Source organism: Myotis lucifugus, unplaced genomic scaffold (genome assembly GCF_000147115.1).
Source record: "Myotis lucifugus unplaced genomic scaffold, Myoluc2.0 scaffold_19, whole genome shotgun sequence".
NCBI classification, from domain to species: domain Eukaryota; kingdom Metazoa; phylum Chordata; class Mammalia; order Chiroptera; family Vespertilionidae; genus Myotis; species Myotis lucifugus.
Genome location: NW_005871067.1, coordinates 10,603,584 through 10,627,224, shown reverse-complemented (window position 1 = coordinate 10,627,224; position 23,641 = coordinate 10,603,584). Strand labels below are relative to the sequence as shown.

Here is a 23,641-nt window from a genome sequence, read left to right as displayed (position 1 = left end):
CTTATCTGCTTTCTTTGAGGAACATGACATTGAACCAGACAAAAGGATTACAATGATAATTTCTGTGAAAGAACACTTGCACATGCTTGCAGATGAAATTTCATCATACTTTCCAAATCTACCTGACATCCCATTTGCACTTGCCAGAAGCCCATTCACAGTCAAAGTTGAAGATGTTCCTGAGACAGCACAAGAGGAGTTCATTGAACTTATTAACAATGATGCAACGAGACTGATTTCTCTACAATGCCAGTTACAAAATTCTGGATCAAGCGTTTGCAGTCATATCCTGTTCTGTCTGAGACTGTGTTGCACCTTCTTCTTCCATTTCCAACAACATATCTTTGTGAAACAGGGTTTTCCAGCTTGTTGGTTATCAAGTTTAAATACAGAAGTAGACTTGTTGTGGAAGATGATCTTCGTTGTGCTCTTGCAAAGACTGCCCTGAGAATTTCTGATCTGGTGAGAAAGAAGCAATCTCAACCTTCGCACTGATGTTGGCTTTTTACACATACTGTCGCAAAATGTAGCAATGTAGTTTACTGTTGTTATATTAAGACTGGTACCCATGCTACACCATGCTTCAAGACAAAATTTTATTTATTTGTAATTATAAATAAATATTTCACAATATATAATTACATATTGTTTTTGTGATTAATCACTATGCTTTAATTATGTTCAATTAGTAACAATGAAAATACATCCTGCATATCATATATTTACATTAAGATTCATAACAGTAGCAAAATTACAGTTATGAAGTAGCAACGAAAATAATTTTATGGTTGGGGGTCACCACACATGAGGAACTGTATTAAAGGGTCACAGCATTAGGAAGGTTGAGAACCACTGTTTTAGAGGGAATTCAACCAGTATTGCAGAACTTCTTAAAATCAGGATTAATTCAGCCATGCCAGTTTCCCTATAACACCTCATTTTTCCAGTCAAAAAGCCTCACTCTGCTGAATATAAATTTGTACAGGATCCCAGGACCATAAATGATGTTGTCTAAGCCATTCATCAGTGTCCAACCCTTATACTTTGTTGACCACCATGCTTGAAAATAGCAAATAGTTTTCAGGCATAGACTTGAAGGATGTCTTTTTCTGCATCCCAATAGATGAACAGGTTCAACATTTATTTCCCTTTGAATGGAAGGTCCAAAAATGAAAACCATGCTCCAATACTGTTCCCTGACCATATTTTGAGAAATATTAGCAAAAGACTTAAGGAATACTCCATTTAAATTGGGAATTCTTCTATAGTATGGAGACAACTTATTAGTAGCTAGCAATATTTTCAAAGACAATTTGCTCAATATCATCACAGTCCTGAATCATTTGGGCTTTGTGCTACTCTTCATTTTTTTTACATCCCAAGAGAAATTTCATCCCAAGAAATTTTATCATTTGGGTCTATGTATTTTATTACTATGTCAAGTTGTTATCTGGGTCAAAGGAAAAAAAGTGAAAACGATTTTCGAGTATTTTAATTACCAGCCAATAAATAAAATATCTAATTTAAGAAAATTTGATATACAAATGTCCAACTTATGAAATAGTTAACATTTTGAGGATAATTATCACTTTGAAAAAATAATTTATCATTTTACAAAATAATTCACTACCTTTCTTTATTTCTTTATTTTTTGCTTTTACATAGTTTACCTACTAAAGTTAATATACTTTTATTTACATGGACATTTTCAGGAATACATCAATAACAAACAGTAGGGTACATCTTTATAGCATTCTTTCTTTCTTTTTTAAAAATTATGTATTGATTCTTGTTTGTTAATTTTCACCTGAGGATATTTTTCCATTAATTTTTGGAGAGAGTGGAAAGGAGGGGGAGAGACAGAGAGAAGCATTGATGTGAGAGAGAAACATTGACTGGTTGCCTCCTGCACGCCCCCTGACCAGGGGTGGGGATCGAACCTGCAACCCAGCCTTTGACTGGAAATCCTACCCTTCAGTTCTCAGGCTGATGCTCTATCAACTGAGCCAAACTGGCTATGGCTATAGTATTCTTTCTTGTCAATGCGTTTTTCAAGCTATATCAATGATAATTGAGAGCTTTGAAATTTAACTTAATTAAAATTAAACTAAGTTTTCTAGACACTCTTCCACTCAACGCAGCAATAAATAAATAATTAATTAAATAATTAAATAAATGTATGTGAGCCATAGCATGATCAAAAGGGTGTGAAATACAAGCAACATTATACAAATGAAGGTGTGTTTAGGATTTTCTGTTGATAGGAATCTGAGTAGAAATGAAAAGAAACCCCAAATTGCTCATTTAAAGACCTCAGAAACATCATCCTTAACTTGCAATCATGCTGTTGTTTTATGTTTTCTTATTTTTCCCGTACTGCTCATCTTCCTTAATGTTAACTAATATCACATATTTAGAATAATATTTAATTCTAGAACATCTGGTACTAACAATATCCAACAATTTGTTTAAATTCTCAGTGACCTCAGGGGCTATTAGAAGCCATCTTTTCTGGAACATTGAAAAGTAAGATGTTACTGGCTCCAAATAAATTCCTCTATGATCACCATGTTCACCTGTAAAATATTATCTCCCTAACCCTGAATATAAGTAAGCTACTGGGGAAAAAATTGTTGTTGCCTGTGTTGTTGGTGTTATTTGAAAGAACAGAAAAAAATCTGAAATTACATTCTTATAGCTTACATATAATAGTGATGTGTATGATCTTTATTTTGGGGAACAAAACAAAACTAAACTAAAAAAACTGCAGCAAAAAAGAAATCATTGGAAAATACATCAAGTATTGAGATTAGGCCTACAATTCCCCTATTACTGTCTGTCTGATTTAGAACAATTTAGATATTTCACTATCCCCAGGGCTTATTTTGAGTCCTAACATACTTGAGATAAAAGTAAGCTTGAAGCAAGAACATTCATTAGCATTATTGTTTTCTCCAAACCTACCTGTCCCATTCTAAAATCCATAGGACAAAACCAGGTTTAGGAATAAGCAGTTATCAGTGCCCATGGCTTTTCTGAAAACTAAAATCTAATATTTCAAGTTGAATTCTGATATTACATACCAAAATTTTTTTTAATCTAGATTAAAATTGAGTCTAAGAATCACATGCATTGTTAATTTTGCACATTCTTCTTGCTTTACAACAAGAGTCACAGATGTATGGAGTTTACTCATTTTCTCTCAAAACATAGCATTTCAGAAGTGGTAAAAATAACACAAAAAGTCATGAGACTAGAGAACCATTCACTCATCTAAATCCCAGTATTATTACATGAACATGTTTTTGCTTATTCCATCACTTATTATGAACCCAGCTTAATTAGTATTTGTCTCATTTTCTTAATTTATTAAGTGGGGATAAGAATAGTAACTACCTCAGAGTGTTGTTATGAGCAGTGCATATGTTAATACATGCATAGCACGTAAAACTGGCTGGCATTGTTATTGTTGTTGTTCTTCTGTTTAAGGTACTTAAACTATTCGTATTGACTGTGATTCTTTTCTGGCACTAACAACTTTTGTCACCTTTTTGAAATTCAGTTCTATTCATAAAGCCTCATATTTACACTGCACCTGAAAAAGGCTGGTTAAAAATAAAACTTTAAGTAAAACTTTTTTTTTTTTGTAAAATGTTAAAAATCACCAGTCATCCAAATTTATTAGGACAAACATTTATTTACTTTCTGAAAGAAAAAACTGGTCAAACTAAAACTCTATACAGACTTACATTTTTAATTTTTTTAATCCTCACCCGAGGATACCTTTATTGATTTTAGAGAGAAAAAAAGGTAGGAGGAGAGAAAGAGAGGAAGAGAGAGAGAGAGAGAGAGAGAGAGAGAGAGAGAGAGAGAGAGAAACATCAAACCCTCATAATCTGGGTATGTCCCCTGATGGGAATCAAACCTGCCAACTTTCTGTGTACAGGAGGACACTCCAAGCAACTCAGCTACACTGGCCAGGGCCCAACTTTCATTTTAAAAAAAGAGTTTGATCATGACCCCATGAGAAGCCTTCCTTGCTTTAATTGTGTACTATAACTATTCATTTTTTCTTAAGAAATAATTTGCTAATATTTGTGAATTAAAGCTAAACCATAGGGCTGAGTGAAAAGTCCTTAATAAGTACCCATCTCTAGAGGCCCTAAAATTTATGAAAAGCTCTAATATTTTAGCTATATTAATTTTTGGATATAAAAATATCTATTACAGGAGTCAACTAAATCATGACATTGAATTTGTTTTAATTGAAAAAGAGCTAAAAATTGCCCATGTTACTGCAACAGTGCAAGATACAAGGTGAGTTTATTTATTAACAACAAAAAATGTAAAACAAATTGTGAAAGCAAAAGTGGGCTACAGAACAAGGGTTTTTGATAGCTTTTGCCTTATTTAAACATGTTACACTTTAGTATGCTACAGTTGATAAATGCTTAGAGTATAAGTTAGAATTTGCTAATTTACTTTTAAACACTCTCCCCAACTCAGAGCACTATAGAAAAGATATATGTATGATAAACACTTTCTCCTTCCTTCAAGTATCACAATCTTGTGGTCACATAATCTTCCTGGATGACTGTGTTAGTGAGGGTTGCATCATAGTCTGTACTAGAGTCCTCTTTCCTTGCATGCTTCTCCTTTGGTATTATTGGAAGAGTGTCTTCTACCACCACCTTCTCTGATTTGAAGGCACACATTCTCTTTCCAACTTGTAAACCCAGACTGTCTGTATTCCTTTCCCGGTGGTCTACTAATATGCATTGTTCACTGAGACCAGGGATGCTCAGGTCACCCCTTGAAGATAATCCTGGAGATTCCAGTTGAATATTTCTCTCCAGTGATACTTCAGCCTGTTGACGAGCAACCTCTTCTGAAACAGAGAAGATTTGGTTTGCATTTTGCTTGGCAGAATTTTGTTTTGATCGTCTATAAAATAACCCCAAGTTTTTTATATCAGTCACAAAATTCACTTTTCTCTGCTTCTCCCGCAGGCGCTCCTGCACCACCAGCGCAGAACCATTGCTTATGTTGTGTCTTTCTGCAGCAATTGCTGCTGATCGCGGGTGGATCAGGGTGGTTAAGTCGAAAAGGCTGAAGTTCTTCTTGTCTTTGCTGATACCTTCGTTATCACTCTTTTCATCTGAGTCTGCTGAATTAGAAGTGTCCTTCGTGGCCTGAGCGGATTGTACTGTAGAGAGTTTACTTCCTCTTAGTAACCCCAGGACTTCAAAGCGGAAACTAGAAATGTCTTGCTTTAGTTCCTAAGTGAAATTTAAAATGATGAAATTTGTGACTTAAATAAACATTAGTAAACATCATTTGCTCATTTCATACATGGGGCTGATGTGTTTTCATGCATTTTTAAGAACTAGGATTCCACTCTGCTGTGGTTCTATCTAGAATTTCTAGTTTTCTTCCTGGTACTTGTGTCATTGTGATATCTATTAATTTCCTATTCAAGTTCTGTAATAATAAGGAGACTTCCTAAGGTTTATGTGAAAAGAAACAGGAAGACTTTTATTTTTCACTGCTGCATAGTCAAGTATATTGGTTTTTTTTTGGGGGGGGCTACACTTTCAAGTACTTCCTCTTCAAATACCCATCTGCTTTGAAATCACTTCACACTCTCTCAGAGATACATTTTGTAAATATTTTTAACATAGGTATATTTTGCTGTCCAAAGGGACACATATAACAAAAAAAATGTGAAGCCTGCCCTTTCTAGTGTGGGCAGTAACTTTCCATTATTTACTACCTTAAAGTTGATTTTTACCCCAGCATCTCGGTTATCTACTAAATCTTGCAAATTGCTTAATTCAATCAGATAGCATTTCTGAGATTCATTTTTATTCTTTTTTTGGACATCTGAATTCTCAGCTCTAATCTAATGGTGGCCTTTAAGGTGGGCCCCTGCCTCCAACCTATCTCCCAAAGTACCAAGGACCATTTAATTCTAAAACTTGGATGTTGTGCCTGTAAAGAACATTTTGGATCCTAGCCAACTATCAATGTGCTTTAACTTTTGCAGTTTATCTATTTCCTTACCTAATTGGCTGGTTATATTTGTTCTCTGTCAAACTTATACTTTTCACTGCTAAAGGTCTCCTGTAGGATTATTTTTATGTGTTATATTTTGCCTATAAGATCTTATTGACTTTAATCATTCCTCCAAAATATCAAAAAACTCAGGCAGAATAACAGAGGTATTTTACACACATAATATATTTATATTTATTCATATATTTCATGTATTCTACCTATCTCCTCTGGTTACAATAAAAATAAAACTCAGGGAGAAACACTAAGTTTATAAGTTACAATTAAGTGCAAAATTTTCTTCTATCAAAGCTGTGCAGAACACAAAGATTTTGTTTTTAGCATGTTGGTTACTAAACATTTCAGGATTAGAAATCAGCCTGAAATTTCAAAAACTAAAGCTCACTCAGTAGGATAGGCAGTCAGAATGCCAGGATGGCTTCAATAAGTCATCTCGACATTTCAGAGTAAGTATGCTTGAAAACAATGCATTTTGAGAAGAAATGTCATCACTTTTTTGGATAATACAATAGTGCTTTAATTTAGAAGACACAAAATCTAGCTGGAACACACAGCTGTGTATCCAGTTCTGATTTTCAATGCTCTATGTTAGGTTCCATGCTCTGCAGAATCTGACTCTTGGTGATTTCATCATTAAAATAAAAACAGGTACCTTAAAGTTCTCTTCAGTCAGGCCTTCTTCAGTTTTGGCATCTCTAATCATTGCAGCAACATATCGCTTCACCAGGTTCCTCATAACTTCCTGAGGTATTTAAAAATAACACAATTGATATTCAGTGCATATATATGATTTCTTTCTTTGGTTAGTTCTGAAGATGGGACTGAATTTTAATGTCCAAAATTTCAAGATATAATACATGATTAACTTACTTGATACTGGTGATGTCTTCTCAAATTATCAGCAGCTCGCCTCTGAAAAGGAAAAGGATGTTTACCATTCTATAAAATAATTAATTTGTTCTTTTAATGAAGAATATTTTTTTCATTTTTTCAGAGGGAGACTTTAATTAGATAGTGGACAAGTGCCAGAGAGTGCTTCACATGAATCAAAAGAACGAGTGAACCAAAAGAGCAAAGTGCAAGGTTATAATCTGTATGGCATTTGATATACAAAATAAGTTTAAAATAATATAAATATTGCTTTTCTAATATAAGGGGATAGGGAAATCAGTAATTATAGTTGATACACACCTGAAATCACTTGAAATGACGCTAAGAGAAACAGATGAGCCATATCAAATTGAAAAATACAAAAAATGTCAAATAAAAATTTAATAGAATAGCTATTATTATAATAATATAAAGTTCTTCATAAATATCACATAGCAAGATTAAGTATTTAACCATGATATCTAACATGCAATCAGAAGCATTGTTACACAATAAATACTTCAACAATAATTTCAATCAGATGAACATTAAGAGGGAATTGCTGTTTCAATTATGCGGTTGGATTTAACCAAAATATGGTTTAATTATATGGTTAGATTTAACCAAAATAAATAAATAACAGATTCTGTTAAAACATAGGGTTACTTACTTTATACTTATTTTTTACATAAATATGACTACAGATATCATTTTGAAGAGGTAAGAATAGTTTGGAAGCAAAACGAAGGTTAGCACAAAACATTGATTCTAGAGTGCAGAATAGAGAGAGATGTTTAACGATTAAAAATAGTCCATTAAAAATTGAGTTAAATAATAAATTATACTAATATTATGCATTTGCAGATGCACAACTAAACTAAAGATACTAGGAAAAAAAGCTATCAAAATTTCTATTTTATGTTTGTTAAATAAATATCATAAAGCAGAAAACTGTCCAAAATAATCTACTTATATAAAAACCCTGGGTGGTGTTCATCATGACCAGAACCGCGAGACCAAGTGGAAGGAAGTCAGTCCTGCAGGGGTTGTCTTGGCAATGGCTGCGCCCTCCCCCAAGCTGTTTCCTGGAGCTGTTTCCTGTAAGGGCGGGGTTTGAGGCAGGAACCTGCCCTGGGAACGTGGAGGCATATATCTTTATAAAGTGTGCCAGACCAGCACAGCCAAGGGTGAACCTGAGTGGGAGTGGCTGAAAGGCTTAGAAGAGACAGACAAGAGAATGAAAGCCAGGTCTCGGTGGGATGCTGCTTCTCTGAGAGACAGTGACCATGCCCACAACCATGCATTTATTTTATAGCAGATGCTACGAGGCAAAGTAAGGGTGTGACCAAGATGTTTACAACATTCTCCTGGGTTTCAATCCTACTCAACTACATGCACCTGAACTCTATCAAGCCTGCATCACTCAGGCACATGGGGCCACGTGTTGGACCATAGGTTCAAGCTTACAACTACAGCTGTTGGCTATAATTGTGCTGGGAGGGCCCTGCCCTCCAAGCTGGGACTTGCACATGGCAATGAGAGGACTGTGCCCTCTCATTAGTCCAAGGCTTGAACCTGTCCAAAACACTGTAGCGGCTCCCCACAATAAAGTTTTAATTCTGTTTCTTTGTTACTAATGTTGTGGCCCCACCCCATAACAAAGAAACAATTTCCGGAGGATGAGGCCCAGGAATCAGGATTTTAAAAAGATTCCCAGGTGATTCTGATGTGCAGCCAAGGTTGAGAACCACTGCTATAGATAATATTAAAAATATATCTAAACATGCAATTCTTTGTCCAAAAAATGAGCATGTTCAAAAATTAAATGAAGAAAATTTGGATATACTCGATGGAGATTTTCACACATATTTGAGTGATGATTCCATTGATTCCACAGATGATGCTGAAAGGAAAATTTTCCCATCGGATTTCTTAATAGTATTACTCCTTCAGGAATGCCGTGTCATAAATTAAAATTGAAAATGGGTGCAATCATCATGCTATTGAGAAATCTCAATAGTAAATGGGGTCTTTGTAATGGTACCAGATTTATTATCAAAAGATTACGACCTAACATTATAGAAGCTGAAGTATTAACAGGATCTGCAGAGGGAGAGGTTGTTCTGATTCCAAGAATTAATTTGTCCCCATCTGACACTAGCCTCCCATCTAAATTGATTTGACGATGGTTACCCGTGATGCCAGCATTTGTGATGATTACTAATAAATCACAAGGACAAACTCTGGACAAAGTAGGCATATTCCTACCTGAACCCGTTTTTACACATGGTCAGTTATATGTTGCTTTCTCTCGAGTTTGAAGAGCATGTGATGTTACAGTTAAAGTTCTAAGTACTTCATCACAAGGGAAATTAATCAAGCACTCTGAAAGTTTTTTCACTCTTAATGTGGTGTAGAGGGAGATATTAGAATAAGTTTAATCACTTTATCAGTCATTGTTTGCATCACTGTTGTTTTTATATCATGTTTTTGTTGTTTTCATATCATGTTTTTGTAGTTTTTATATCATGCCTCTTGTTATATCTTTTTGTTACTGTTTATTAATAAATTTATATATGATTTTCATATACATTTTACTAATTTCCTTTCATCTCTCACACTTCTATTATAGAGAAAGGGCAAATAGCAATATTAAAATATCTCTGCTAATTAATTCCCCTTTTTAAAAATATATTTTATTGATTTTTTACAGAGATGAAGGGAGAGGGATAGAGAGTTAGAAACATCGATGAGAGAGAAACATCGATCAGCTACCTCCTGCACACTCCCCAATGGGGATGTGCCTGCAACCAAGGTACATACCCTTGACTGGAATCGAACCTGGGACCCTTGAGTCCGAAGGCCAATGCTCTATCCAATGAGCCAAACCAGTTAGGGCAATTAATTCCCTTATAATGTGCATGAATTTCGTGCACCGGCCTACTATTCTAAAATAAAATTCTTTCTGAAATAAAGGAACGAACTTAGTAAATTATGAGAAAAAAGAAATAACATATCTTAGGTTTTTTTTTTAATTTATTGTCTAAAATTTGACATATATCTCTTTTTCCCCCGATTGACCTACCCCCCCCCACCCCCCAGTCATTCTCACACTGGGCAAGCCCCCACTGCCCCAGTGTCTGTGTCCATTATGCTAATATGCATGCATACAAGTCTTTTGGTTGCTCTCTACACCTTCCCCCCACCTCCCCTGCCATTTGTCTCTGGATCTATTTTTGTTCATCAAATTATATTGATCATTATATCCCACATATGAGTGAGATCATGTGATATTTATCTTTCTCTTACTGCCTTATTTTGCTTAGCATAATGCTCTCTAGTTCCATCCATACTATTGCAAATGGTAAAAGTTCCTTCTTTTTTATAGCAGTGTAGTATTCCATTCTGTAGATGTACCACAGTTTTTTAATCCACTAATTTGGTGATGACCACTTAGGTTGTTTGCAAATCTTAGCTATGGTAAATTGTGCTGCTATGAACATAGGAGTGCATATATCCTTTCTGATTTGTGTTTCTGGTTTCTTGGGATATAGTCCTAGAAGTGGGATTGCTGGGTCAAATGGGAGTTCCATTTTTAACTTTTTGAGGAAACTCCATACCGTCTTCCATAGTGGCTGCATCAGTCTGCATTCCCACCAGCAGTGCAGGAGGGTTCCTTTTTCACCACATCCTCACCAGCACTTGTTGTTTGTTGATTTGTTGATGATAGCCATTCTGACAAGTGTGAGATGGTATCTCAATTTTGTTTTGATTTGCATCTCTCAGATGATTAGTGACTTTGAGCATGTTTTCATATGTCTCTCAGCCTTCTGTATGTCCTCTTTCAAAAAGTGTCTATTTAAGTCCTTTGCCCATTTTTTTATTGGATCAGTTATCTTCCTTTTGTTAAGTTGTATGAGTTCTCTGTAAATTTTGGAGATAAACCCTTATCTGAAATAACATTGGCAAATATGTTCTCCCATGCAGTGGGATTTCTTGTTGTTTTGTTGATGGTTTCTTTTGCTGTGCAGAAGCTTTTTATTTTGATGTAGTCCCATTTGTTTGTTTATTTTCTCCTTAATATCCATTGCCCTAAGAACTGTGTTGGTAAAGATATTGCTATGACATATGTCTGCTATTTTGCTGCCTATGGAGTCTTGTAGGATTTTTATGGTTTCCCATCTTACACTTAGGTACTTTAGTCATTTTGAGTTTGTTTTTGTTTATGGTGTAGGTTGGTGATCTAGTTTCTTTTTTTTTCATGTATCTGACCAATTTTCTCAGCTCCATTTATTGAAGAGACTGTCTTGACTCCATTGTATGCTCTTGCCTCCTTTGTTAAATATTAATTGAGCATAATGGCTTGGGTTGGTTTCTGGGTTCTCTGTTCTGTTCCATTGGTCTATATGTCTGTTCTTGTGCCAGTACCAGGCAGTTTTCAGAACCATGGCTTGGTAATATAGCTTGATATCTGGTATTGTAATCCCTCCAATTTTGTTCTTCTTTCTCAGGATTGCTGTGGCTATTTGGGGTCTTTTATTATTCCAGATGATTTTTAGGAGAGTTTGTTTTAGATCTTTGAAATATGCTATTGGTATTTTAATGGGGATTGCATGGAATCTGTAGATTGCATTGGGCAGTATGGACATTTTAATGATGTTGATTCTACCAATCCAGGAACATGGTATGTTCTGCCATTTGTTTATGTCTTCCTGTATCTCTTTTTCCAATGTCCTGTATTTTTCTGAGTACATGTCTTTTACCTCCTTAGTGAAGTTCATTCCTAGGTATCTTAATTTTTTTGATGCAATGATAAATAGGATTGTCTTTTTAGTTTTGCCTTCTGTGAGTTCATTATTGATGTATAAATAGGCCATAGATTTCTGAGTGTTAATTTTGTATCCTGCTACATTTCTGAATTCATTTATTAGGTCTAGTAGTTTTTTGGTGGAGTCTTTGGGGTTTTCTATGTATACTATCATGTCATCTGAAAATAAGGACAATTTTACTTCTTTTTTCCAATTTGGATGCCTGTTATTTCTTCTTCTTGTCTGATCGCTATGGCTAGCAAGTCCAGTACTACATCAAATAGGAGGGGTGAAAGTGGGCATCCTGTCTTGTTCCCATTCTTAAGGGAAATGAGTTTACTTTTTGCCCATTGAGTATGATGTTGGCTCTAGGTTTGTCATATAAGGTTTTTATTATGTTAAGGTATGATCCCTCTATTCCCACTTTGTTGAGGGTTTTTCATCAATAAAGGGTGTTGGATTTTGTCAAATGCTGTTTCTGCATCAATTGATATGATTATGTCTCTCAATTTGTTTATGCGATGTATCACATTTATTGATTTGCAGATATTGTACCATTCTTGCATCCCCGGAATAAATCCCACTTGGTCATAGTGTATGATCTTTCTAATGTGATCCTGAATCCAATTTACTAGAATTTTGTTGAGGATTTTAGCATCTATGTTCATCAAGGATATTGGCCTGTAGTTCTCTTTCTTTGTGGTGTCTTTATCTGGTTTTGGGATTAGGGTAATGCTGGCTTCATAGAAAGAGCTTGGAAGTGTGCTTCCTCTTGAATTTTTTGGAATAGTCTGAGAAAAATAGGTTTTAGTTCTTATTTGAATGCTTGGTAGAACTCTCCCGTAAAGTCATCCAGTCAAGGGCTTTTGTTTGCTGGAAGATTTTTGATCACTGCTTCAATTTCTCTGTTAGTTGTGGGCCTATTCAGGTTTTCTTATTCTTCCTGATTGAGTTTGGGGAGCTTGTATTTTTTAAAAAATATGTTCATTTCATCTAGGTTGTCCATTTTGTTGGAATAGAGGTGTTCATAGTACTTTTTCAAAATTGTTCGTATTTCTGTGGGATCAGTTGTTACTTCACCTCTTTCATTTCTGATTTTGTTTATTTGGGTCCTCTCTCTTTGCTTCTTGGTGAGTCTGGCTAGGGTTCATCAATCTTGTTTATCCTTTCAAAGAGCCAGCTCTTTTTTTGTTTTGTTTTTAATCTTTTGTATTGTTTTTGCAGTCTCTAAGCCATTTATTTTCACTCTGATCTTTATTATTTCCTTCGTTCTGCTTATGCTGGACTTTTCTTGTTATTCTTTTTGTAACACTTTGAGTTGTAGGGTTAGATAATTTATTACCATTTTTTCTGTTTTTTTTGCAGTAGGCCTGTAGAGCTATGAACTCCCCTATCAAGACTGCTTTCACTGTGTCCCAAAGATTTTGGATTGTTGTGTTTTCATTGTCATTTGTTGCCATGGTGCTTTTTTACTTCTTCTTTGATCTCTTTGGTAACCCAATCATTGTTTAATTGCATTCTATTTAGCCTCCAGGTGTTTGATTTTTTTCATTGTTTTTGCTGTAGTTGATTTCTAGTTTTATGCCATTGTGATCTGAGAAGATGCTTGATATGATTTTAATCTACTTGAATTTGAAGAGACTTTGCCTATGTACCAATATGTGGTCTATCTTTGAAAATGACCCTTGTGAACTTGAGAAGAATGAATATTCTGTGGCTTACGGTGGAATGTTCTGAAGATATCAATTAATTCCATCTGACCTAATAAGTCATTTAGGATTGACGTTTCTTTGCTGATTTTTTGTTTAGAGGACTTGTCCAGTGGTGTTAGTAGGGTAGTAAAGTCCCCTACTATGACTGTATTGCTGTCAATCTCTCCCTTGATATCTTCCAGAAGGTTTTTTTTTTATGTATTTGGGTGCTCATGTATTGGGTGCATATATGTTTACCAGAATTATACCTTCATGTTGAATTGCTCCCTTTAGTATTATGATGTGGCCTTCCTTATCTCTTGTTATGACCTTCATTTTGAGGTCTAATTTGTCAGGTATGAGTATTGCTACCCCAGCTTTTTTTTCTTTTCCATTTGCCTGAAAAACCTTTTTCCATTCCTTCACCATCAGTCTGTGTGAGTCCTTTGTTCTGAGGTGGGTCTCCTGTAGACAGCAGATATATGTGTCATGTATCCTTATCCATTCAGCTACCCTTTGTTTTTGATTGGGACATTTAATTCATTTATATTTAAAGTTATTATTGATAGGTACTTGTTTGTTGCCATTTTTATTCTTTATGCCTGTGTTCCTTCTTCCATTCCTATTTCTTCTTTGTACAGCAGACCCTTTAGCATTTCTTGCATCACTGGTTTGGTGGTAATAAACTCCCTTAGTCTTTTTTTTGTCTGTGAAGCTCCTGATTTCACCCTCAATTTTGATTGATAGCCTTGCTGGGTACAGTATTCTTGGATTCAGACCCTTGCTTTGCATGACTTTGTATATTTCATTCCATTCCCGTCTGGCCTGATTTGTTTCTGTTGAGAAATCAGTCGATAGTCTGATGGGAGATCCCTTGTAGGTAACTTTCTGTCTCTCTCTGGCAGCCTTTAAGATTCTTACTTTGTCATTGATGTTTGCCAATTTAATTATGATGTGTCTTGATGTGGGTCTTTTTGGATTCATCTTGTTTGGGACTCTATGTGCTTCTTGGACTTGTGTGGCTTTTTTCTTCCTAACATCAGGGAAGCTTTCTGTCATTATTTCTTCAAACAGGTTTTCTATTCCTTGCTCACTTTCCTCTCCTTCTGACACCACTATTATGTGGAGGTTGTTTTGTTTCATGTTGTCCCAAAGTTCCCTTAGGGTCTCCTCATGTTATTCCATTTTTTTTTCCAGTTTCTGCTCTGCTTGGGTATTTTTTCCTACCTTGTCTTCTAGCTCACTAATGTGGTCCTCTGCTTCTTCTAGTCTACTGTTGATGCTTTCTATTGTGTTCTTTATTGCATTGATGTCATTCTTCATTTCTTCGTGGTTATTCTTCATTTCCTCTTGGTTCTTACATATATTGTTGAATTTGTCTTCCATCCTTTTTATTGTCCTTATGACCACTGCTCTGAATTCTTTCTCTGACATATTGCTTGTCTCTATTCATTTACTTCCTTTTCTGGTGAGTCCTCCTTTTCTTTCTTATGGGGCTGTTTTTTTGTCTCCCCATGTTCACTCCTCTAAGGGTGTCTATTTATGTAGCTCTCTCTCTCTCCTGCACTGACTTAAAGGCACAAAATACAACATGACAAGGCACAACACACAGGGCACCAAACACAAATGTATTAACGATACAAATAACCCCAAATAAAGGTGACCAACAGATAAAATAGAATTAGGGGAGAGAAAAGAGTGCAAAAATTATATTGAGAAAAGGAAAAAATGTAAGAGGGAAAAGAAAGAGAAAAAAAAGAAGGGGGGAAAATATATGTATATGGGCAGAAAACTCCAAAACACCAACAACTAATCCAAAAAACACAAACAACAAACACCCAGAGAAGAATGCAAACAACAACTAATCCAAAAAATGCCAACAACAAACACTCAAACAACAAACACCCAGATGAATCTGAAGAGGCAGAGCTCAAGGCAATCTCTGACCTTTCTGACCTTGGATTGCCTCAGCAGGTGTGTTTAATTTTCCAATTCCATGTGGATGTTATTTGATTCAGCTCTTCCTCCTTTCTGCTCTGTGAGAAGGTTCAAGACCCACACATGTGTTCAGTCACCACCTTGTCTCCCCCTAGACAAACTTTTTAGGTGCCTGCGGCTGGGGAGGCTGGAGTCTCGGTGTTCATGGGTTTGCAGCTGAGACAGCTGGTCCCTGGGCGTTGTGGTTGTAGGGTCCTGGGAGGTATCCGAGGTCTCCCCAGTTGAAGGTAAAGCTGGGCTTCTGATCACAGCCACTCTCCCCTTTAAAATGGCGTTCTGGGAGAGATTTCAGCAGTAGTAGAGGCTGCCCAGCCAGGGGAGCCTGGTCCTCCAGTCCCCAACAGTCCTGTGGAATATAACTGTCCCTCACTCACAAATACAGACACTCCCTGCATGTCCACGCATTCTTTAGCTCTCTCACTCACACTATCTTGCAGCCTGCTCTCCCCTCGGCTGTCATCTTGGATCTCACATATCTTAGTTTTAAATAAGCCTTTTGATCTTGTTCTTTACTAAACTGATAAAATTGAATGAAAAGTTGAAAGTATTACATAGATCTTCCTTTTTCCCCCATTAACCTCTTCCAGCCCACTCGGGCCCCCCACGTCCCCCACAGGCCCTCACCACCCCATTGTCTGTGTCCACGGGTTATGCATATATGGATAAAGTTCATTGGTTAATCTCTTTCCTCCCACCCTCCCCTGCCTTCCTGCTGATGTTCAACAGAGTCATAGAAGCATGAACAGACTGTTAAAATTGAATTTTGAAAAGAGGTATACATACATCCCTGTGAAATGATATTAGAAAAAGTATCAAACAACTCAAAAGGCAAAAATTTTTTTATTTCTTCTCTTTACAGGGATAAGAGAAAATGGCATTTTCCATCACGATGAGAATGGATTTGTGTTTTCTGATTACTAATGAAAAATAGTTTATGACATACCAGATAGAGGTATGTAACTCTTTTTGAGACATAGCTCAGCTAAAATCCAAGACAAAAAAACAAGCTGTGGAGGCGAGAGAGGCTCCCACCACCGCCGCCACACTCGCCAGCCATGAGCCCACCTTCTGGCTGAGCAGCACTCCAGCTGTAGAAGTGCACTGACCACCAGGGTGCAGCTCCTGTGTTGAGTGTCTGCCCCCTGGTGGTCAGTGCGTGTCATAGTGACTGGTCGTTCTGCCATTTGGTTGATTTGCATATTAGGGTTTAAAACTGGCCTAAACTGGAAGTCAGACATCCCCCAAGGGGTCCTGGATTGCGAGAGAGCGCAGGCCAGACTGAGGGATCTCCCCCTGACCCCCACATGAATTTCATGTATGGGGTCTCTAGTATATAGATAATTAACTAAGTGGAATTATAGCATGACAGACCTAGGTTAGAAATAATTTCTCCATGAATGAGTTAATGAATACAATGTTACTGAAAATTTTGCATTTTTCAGCTTTTTAAAGAAATTAATTTGGTTGTCAGTTCTGTTTAAGACAGAAAAAAAAAGACCACATGACCAATTAACTTGGTGTCTAGGAAGAATGTTTCATAGGAAGATGAGCCTTTTAAATTGGCAGCTTTCTTTGTAAATTATACCAGAAGTTTAGCACTATGTACAGAATCTTCCCTAGCTGGGTGACTTCAGAAGTGCCAAATCACACCTATGTGCCACATTAACATAACTCTCAGTTTGCAGATTTCTCCTGAATTGTTAGTGTAAGACAAAGGTAGTATTTGTATCACTGAACTAATGATAAAGAAAAATACCAACTAGTGAGAAACCTGTGAGGTAATTCTGCATTTTAATAGAGGTGTTGTTAGGTTGCTTTAGAACAGGAAGGTTTTTGCAACTCTGAAAGAAAAGTCTCTGGGTAATCAGCCATGACCTTTTTCTCACTCTTTTTCTGAGTTCTCTCCAGGTCTATCATGTGGGATATCAGGCTTACTTCATGTAGCTGGTTCCCTGCAGTCAATTGTCAGTGTCCTTTTCTCTCTTTTCCACTCTAGTGTGGGTTGATCATTAATTTAAAGCCCATGAATTATGCCTTTTATTCTTTGCTTTCCTCAATGAGTCCCTTAAGAGATGCAGCTTGCTGTGTTCTTCTCTTTTTAAAAATAAGTAAAAATGTGAGGGGCCATTCCAAGATGTGATCTCTTTTTAAAAATTGTAGTTTTTGCCAGAACCGGTTTGGCTCAGTGGATGGAGCGTCGGCCTGCAGACTCAAGGGTCCCGGGTTCGATTCCGGTCAAGGGCATGTACCTTGGTTGCGGGCACATCCCCAGTGGGGGGCGTGCAGGAGGCAGCTGATCAATGTTTCTCTCTCATTGATGTTTCTGGCTCTCTATCCCTCTCCCTTCCTCTCTGTAAAAAATCAATAAAATATATTAAAAAAATAAATAAAAAAAATAAAAATTGTAGTTTTGCTTATTTGCTGCTAGGTTTGATTAAGCAATTGCATTGATAGCTCTGCCCCGGGAACTGGCTTTTCAGGTCATTTCACTATGGACATTCCCTTTGCTGAGACCACATTTCACTTGTGGTGACTACATTCCATTATCTCCCCTCCAGGTATGCATAAAGAAGTCTCCACCCAGGAAAAAGCCTGCCAAAAGTCCTTTAAAAGCTGCTGACTCCCATCACTGGGTGCTGGAGCCATCCAGGTTCAGCCACCTGGTGTGCGGATAATCGAATAAATTTGTGATCCCTCACTGTTCTGGCCTTGTGCGTTCCTCCTTTGTTGACCTAACATTTACAGGTGGCTCTACATATTGTTCTTAAGCATATAAAAGAAATAAGATAAAATTTTTTAATGTGGCCTTGTCAAAACAAGTATTCAAGATCTCATTCTTAAAATACCAAGAATATCAAGAAATTCATTCCTCTATATCCCCACTTGGGAAAGAAAATATAAGTAAAAGGCCCTCTCAGCAAATCTTCCAGCTGTAATTAAGTTACTTACAGATGTATACTCTCAAATCTGTAAGATTTGTAGGTAGGCCTACTGAAAGTGATGACAATTAAGGAACAATACAATTTGATAAATTTCCACTAAAATGAAGTCTGAAAGGCATGCACTATTAGCATTTTTTTCCCTTTAGTGATTATAGGTGGCACCAACCTATTCACAGTTTCTAATTCTTTTGCAGTGACTTAACTGAGCATTTTTGTGGCAACTCCTCAGGCGTGAGTATTCCACCTGTAGGTCCAGAACTGTGGGGTTCTAAATTACCCAAAAAGTATAGTGTTTCATATGATCCTCACTATGTACTTCAGAGAAAACTAGAAAGTGGAAAACGCTAAATTAAAGAAATAAAAGTCATTTTTATTTTGAGAAGTCCTAATATTCCTTGTTTCAGTATACTGACCTATTTATTAACTTAAATATTCCATTTAGAAAATCAATCTATGGCATTAAACACATTTCATATTGAGAAGGAGCCAAAATGGCTGTGGAGTAAGTGGAAACTATACTCATATCCTCCCAGTACCTAACCAATTAACAACTAAATTATAGATAAATCAATCTGAATAACCAACTGAAGGCTAGCTGAACTGAAATATTATAACCAAGAATCTACAGAAGGAGCCACATAGAGACTGTAAGAAGGGCAGCAGAAATATAGAAATGGCTGGTCCCGCATGCATATACAGCAGTTGGGAATCCATAAGGGTATCTTGCCTGCAATGGTCCTCACTTCTAAGTGAGGTATTTCAATCCTATTTTGGGATCCCCAACCAGAGTGCCAGAATTAGGAACTGGAGTTTACATAACATCTGGGTGTAAAAATCAGTGTGGGTTCTGTCTGCCAGGTAGACATGGGAGTCTGCTAGAAATCCAGGAGCTTTCTTAAAGGGTCAGTATAACCCTTTGCCATGCATCCAGGACTGTGATAGAAGAATGGTGACTCAGCACAAACTAGAGTCATACAGAGAAGATCTGGATTGTATGGCCCCCAAAATAAATCTGGAGGGCCAGACACAGAGATCTCTGTCCTGAGTCTCCCACACCATCCACAGATGCCATCCTCCTTGGGTCAAGCACTCCTATCCGTATAGCACCAGCCTGAGGAGTGCACTAGCCCAGTCCTCTAACTAGAAGCAACACCATCCTGCTGAGCTCACAGAAAGTCTGCTGGCTGCACCCAGCCAGGACCTGTGGATTCCTCATTTTCTTGGGAAGCTCTTGTCAGAGACTCAAGCAGTTGTGTGGCTCCAGAGCAGGGAGCACTTGTTCCCCGTTTTGTGCCATCAGCACCTGCCCCTTAACAGGAGACCCACCTGTCTAGTTCTTCCAACTTCCAGTGACCCTGCCTTGCTGAGCTCGAGTCCTCCGGAGGGGTTGACTGGCTGTGTCTAACTGAGATCTTCGGTGCACTTTTCTTTTTGAGGAGCTCTAGTTGGGAACTCAGACAGACACTTAGAGCAGTGGCCATTTTCCCCACACTGAGACACCAGCGACAGTTCCCCAATGAGAAACCCACTTGTTCTATCCTTCTAACTTCCAGGTGGCCTCATCTTGCTAAGTTCCTGTCCCAAAGAAGGCTTGGATGGCTGCACCCAGTCCAGAACCTGTGCTGTGCTCTTTTTGGGGAGCTCAGGTGCAGAGATTCAGAGAGAGACTAAGTGGTATGGCTCTGGAGTAGGAGCCATTTTCTCACCACTGAGTGCCTGACCATGAGCTTCTAAACAGGAGATCCACTAGGTCCTTCCTCCTGACCCTAGTATCCCCGCCATATCAAACTCACACCTTGTGGAAGAGACAGCCAGGCTGGGGTCAATCTACAGACTTTATTTAGAAAGCTTTGAGGAAGTCCAGGTAACCTCAGGGGGTGGTAGAGAAGCAGGCAGGTGGAGCAGATCTTGGGATTCACAGATCTTGGTCTTTTACTATCTGAGCTAAGAGCTGGTGGAAGCTCATCTTTGTACATAGCTTTGATCCTCCCATGCACACCTAGGCTCATTACAGGTAGCCACAAACTGTGAATTTCTTAGTAGCTGTAGACAACTAGCCCAAGGCAAGTTACACCCAGAGTCTTAAATGGACATGCACAGGAGTCCCTCCCAAGTCAACCCAGACATTACATAACCAGTGGTGTGCTTCAGACCACACCAGAGCATGACCTAGCTAGCCTCAAAAGTGGTACACCCCAAAGGGAAATCCCAGTAGGCATCAAGTCTCTTCTGGGACAAATTCCACTTAGGAGGGCAGCTTCTGCATTGTGGCTTATACACTGTGGTTGGGTTTGATTCTTATAGTCAGCCAGACTGAAAGTAAACCCCTCTCACAGATAGGCTAACAATATTCAAGACTCAACTACAATAGGAGGGCTAACATCACTCACACAAGAACAATCCTGGAGCAACTGTTCACATGACACACACAAGAGATGTTCCTGGAGCACCTAGCTCAGGTGATCATAAAGATTGCACCACTGAACCTCAGAAGAAGCCTACTATATAAGATAACAATAGACAAACACAAAAAGGCAGACAAAATGGTGAGACAAAAAAACATACCTCAAATGAAAGTACAAGAGAAATTTGCAGAAAAAAAAATGGAATAGAGGCAATCAAACCACCAGATACAGAGTTCAAAACAGTGGCTATAGGATGCACAATATACTTAGGGAAAAAATGGATTATCACAGTGAGAATTTAAAAATATAGGAACCATTAAAAGAACATAGAAACCATAAAAGATAATCAGTTAGAAATGTAGAATGCAACATATAAAATGAATAATTCATTAAAAGGAATCAACAGCAGGTTAGATGAAACAGAGGACTGAATCAGCAAATTAGAGGACAAGGTAGCAGAAAACACCCAATCAGAGCAACAACAACAACAAAAATGTAAAGGAACAAAGTCTAAGGGACCTCTGGGGCAACATCATGTTTGACAACATCCATATCAGAGGGTTACCAGAGGAAGAGCAAGGGATCAAAAACCTATTTGAAGAAATAATGGCTGAAAATTTCCATAACCTGGTAAAGGTAAAAGAAACACCTGTTCAGGAAGCACAGAGAATCCCAATCAAGATTAATCCAAAGAGGCCCACACCAAGACACACCATAATTAAAATGACAAATGTTAAAGATAAACAGATAATCTTAAGAGCAACAATAGAAAGACATTTAGTTACCTTCAAGGGAGCTCCCATAAAGCTGTTAGCTGATTTCTCAAAAGAAACACTTCAGGCCAGAAGGGATTGACATGAAATATGTAAAGCAATGACCTAAAACAAAAACTACTCTACCTAGCAAAGCTATCATTTAAAAGTAGAGGAGAAATAAAGTACTGCCCAGAAAATAAAAAGCTAAAGGAGTTAATTACCAAAAAGCCATTATAACCAGGTATTTTATAGGGTCGTCTTTAAAAAGAAGAAATAAAAAAATGATAATTAAAAGGGAATTAGATAAAAAGAATAAAATGGCAATAAATATATACCTATAATGAATTACTTTAAATGTAAATGGATTAAATGCTCCAATCAAAAGAAGTAGGGTAGCTGAATGGAGAAGAAAACAAGACCCATATCTGTGTTGTCTATAAGAGAACCACCTCAGAACAAAATATACACACAGACTGAAAGTAAAGGGATGGCAAATAATATTTCATACAAATGGAAAAAAGCAAACAAAAAATGTGGGGTAGCAATACTTATATCATGCAAAATAGATTTAAACAAAGATCATACGAGACAAAGAAAGATTATCTATAATAATAAAAGCATAATATGCAAATCAACCGAACAGTGGAACGCCCATCTGGACAACCTTCCCGATGAAGTTGGGGTTGTGAAGGCCTACTCTTGCATGAACTTCATGCATTGGGCCTCTAGTATAATACTAAAGAGATTGATCCAACAAGATATATGTACCCAACATAGGATCACCTCAATATGTAAAGAAAATCTTGGTGGAAATAAAAGGGAGAGATCAACAGTAATACAGTTATAGCAGGAGATTTTACCACCCCATTGACATCAATGGATAGATCTTCCAGACAAAAAAATGGACAAGAAAGTGGACAAGAAAACAACAATCTTACATGACACTCTATGCCAGATGGATTTTAATTGATATTTTCAGACAATTTCACTGCAAAGTAGCAGAATATACATTTTTTAAAAAAGTGCACATAGAACAGTCTCTAGGACAGACCAAATGTTAGGTCACAAAAAATCTCAATAATTTCAAGAAGATTGAAATAATATCAGAATCGTCTCCAACCACAATGGTATGAAACCAGAAATCAAGTATAAGAAAAAAAAAACTAAAATAATACACAAACACATTAAGGCTAAATAACATGATACATGAATGGGTTAACAATGATGTCAAGGAAGAAATCAAGTTACTTTGAGACAAATGAAAATGAACACACAACAACACAAAATCTATGAAACAATTGAAAGTACAATACAAGCTTACCTCAAAAGCAAGAAAAATCTCAAATAAACAATCTAACCTTCCACCTAAAGGGATTAGAAAAAAAATAAGAAACAAAGACCAAAGTGAGTAAAATAAAGGAAATAATAAAAGTTAGAGTAGAAATAAATGAAATTGAGTCTAAAAAATGAAAAAGATCCATGAAACCAAGAGATAGTTTTCTTTAAAGAAAAAAGAAAAACAAACAAAAAAACCAAGACTGATAAACCCTTAACAAGACTCATTAAAAAAAAAGGAGAGAGGACCCAAATATATAAAACCAGAAATGAAAGAGGAGAAGTAATGACTAACAACAAAGAAATACAAACAATTTTAAAAAATAATATGAGCCAATAATAATATGCCAATAAATTGGACAATCTAGAAGAAATGGATAAACTCCTAGAAACATACAATTATCCAAAACAGAATCAAGAAGAAACAGAAAATCTAAATAGGGAGATTACAACTAATAAATCAAAACAGTAATCAAAAGCCTCAAAGGCAGTAAAATCCTAGACCAGATGGCTTCAAAAGTGAATTTTACCAAACATTCATAGAAGAATTAACACCAATTCTTTGAAAACTATTCCAAAAAATTCAAGAGAAGGGAAAAATCACAAGTTCATTATTCTAATTACAAAACTAGGTAAAGACACTATGAAGAAATAAAATATAGGCCAACATCCCTGATGACTATAGATGCAAACATTCTGAGCAAAATATTAGCAAACTGAATTCAGCAATACATTAAAAAGCTCATAACTCTGATCAAATTG

General features: G+C 36.8%; 1 protein-coding gene across 5 annotated transcripts in view; it reads right to left on the bottom strand.

The window, feature by feature from the left end:
* Nucleotides 1-4,296: 4,296 nt before the first annotated feature.
* Nucleotides 4,297-23,641, bottom strand: part of TRPC4 (transient receptor potential cation channel subfamily C member 4) — a 252,306-nt gene continuing 232,961 nt past the window's right edge. The window contains exons 8-11 of one of the 5 annotated variants that reach the window (XM_023751264.1): nucleotides 6,946-6,987; nucleotides 6,728-6,817; nucleotides 5,138-5,279; nucleotides 4,498-4,888 (exon numbers count right to left, since the gene is read on the bottom strand). In XM_023751264.1, the coding sequence (XP_023607032.1) occupies nucleotides 4,560-4,888; nucleotides 5,138-5,279; nucleotides 6,728-6,817; nucleotides 6,946-6,987 (603 nt within the window). In that variant the 3' untranslated portion in view covers nucleotides 4,498-4,559. Of the gene's footprint in view, nucleotides 5,280-6,727; nucleotides 6,818-6,945; nucleotides 6,988-23,641 lie in introns of all 5 variants that reach the window. The other 4 variants (XM_023751266.1, XM_014452969.2, XM_023751267.1 and 1 more) reach the window with 4 other exon arrangements.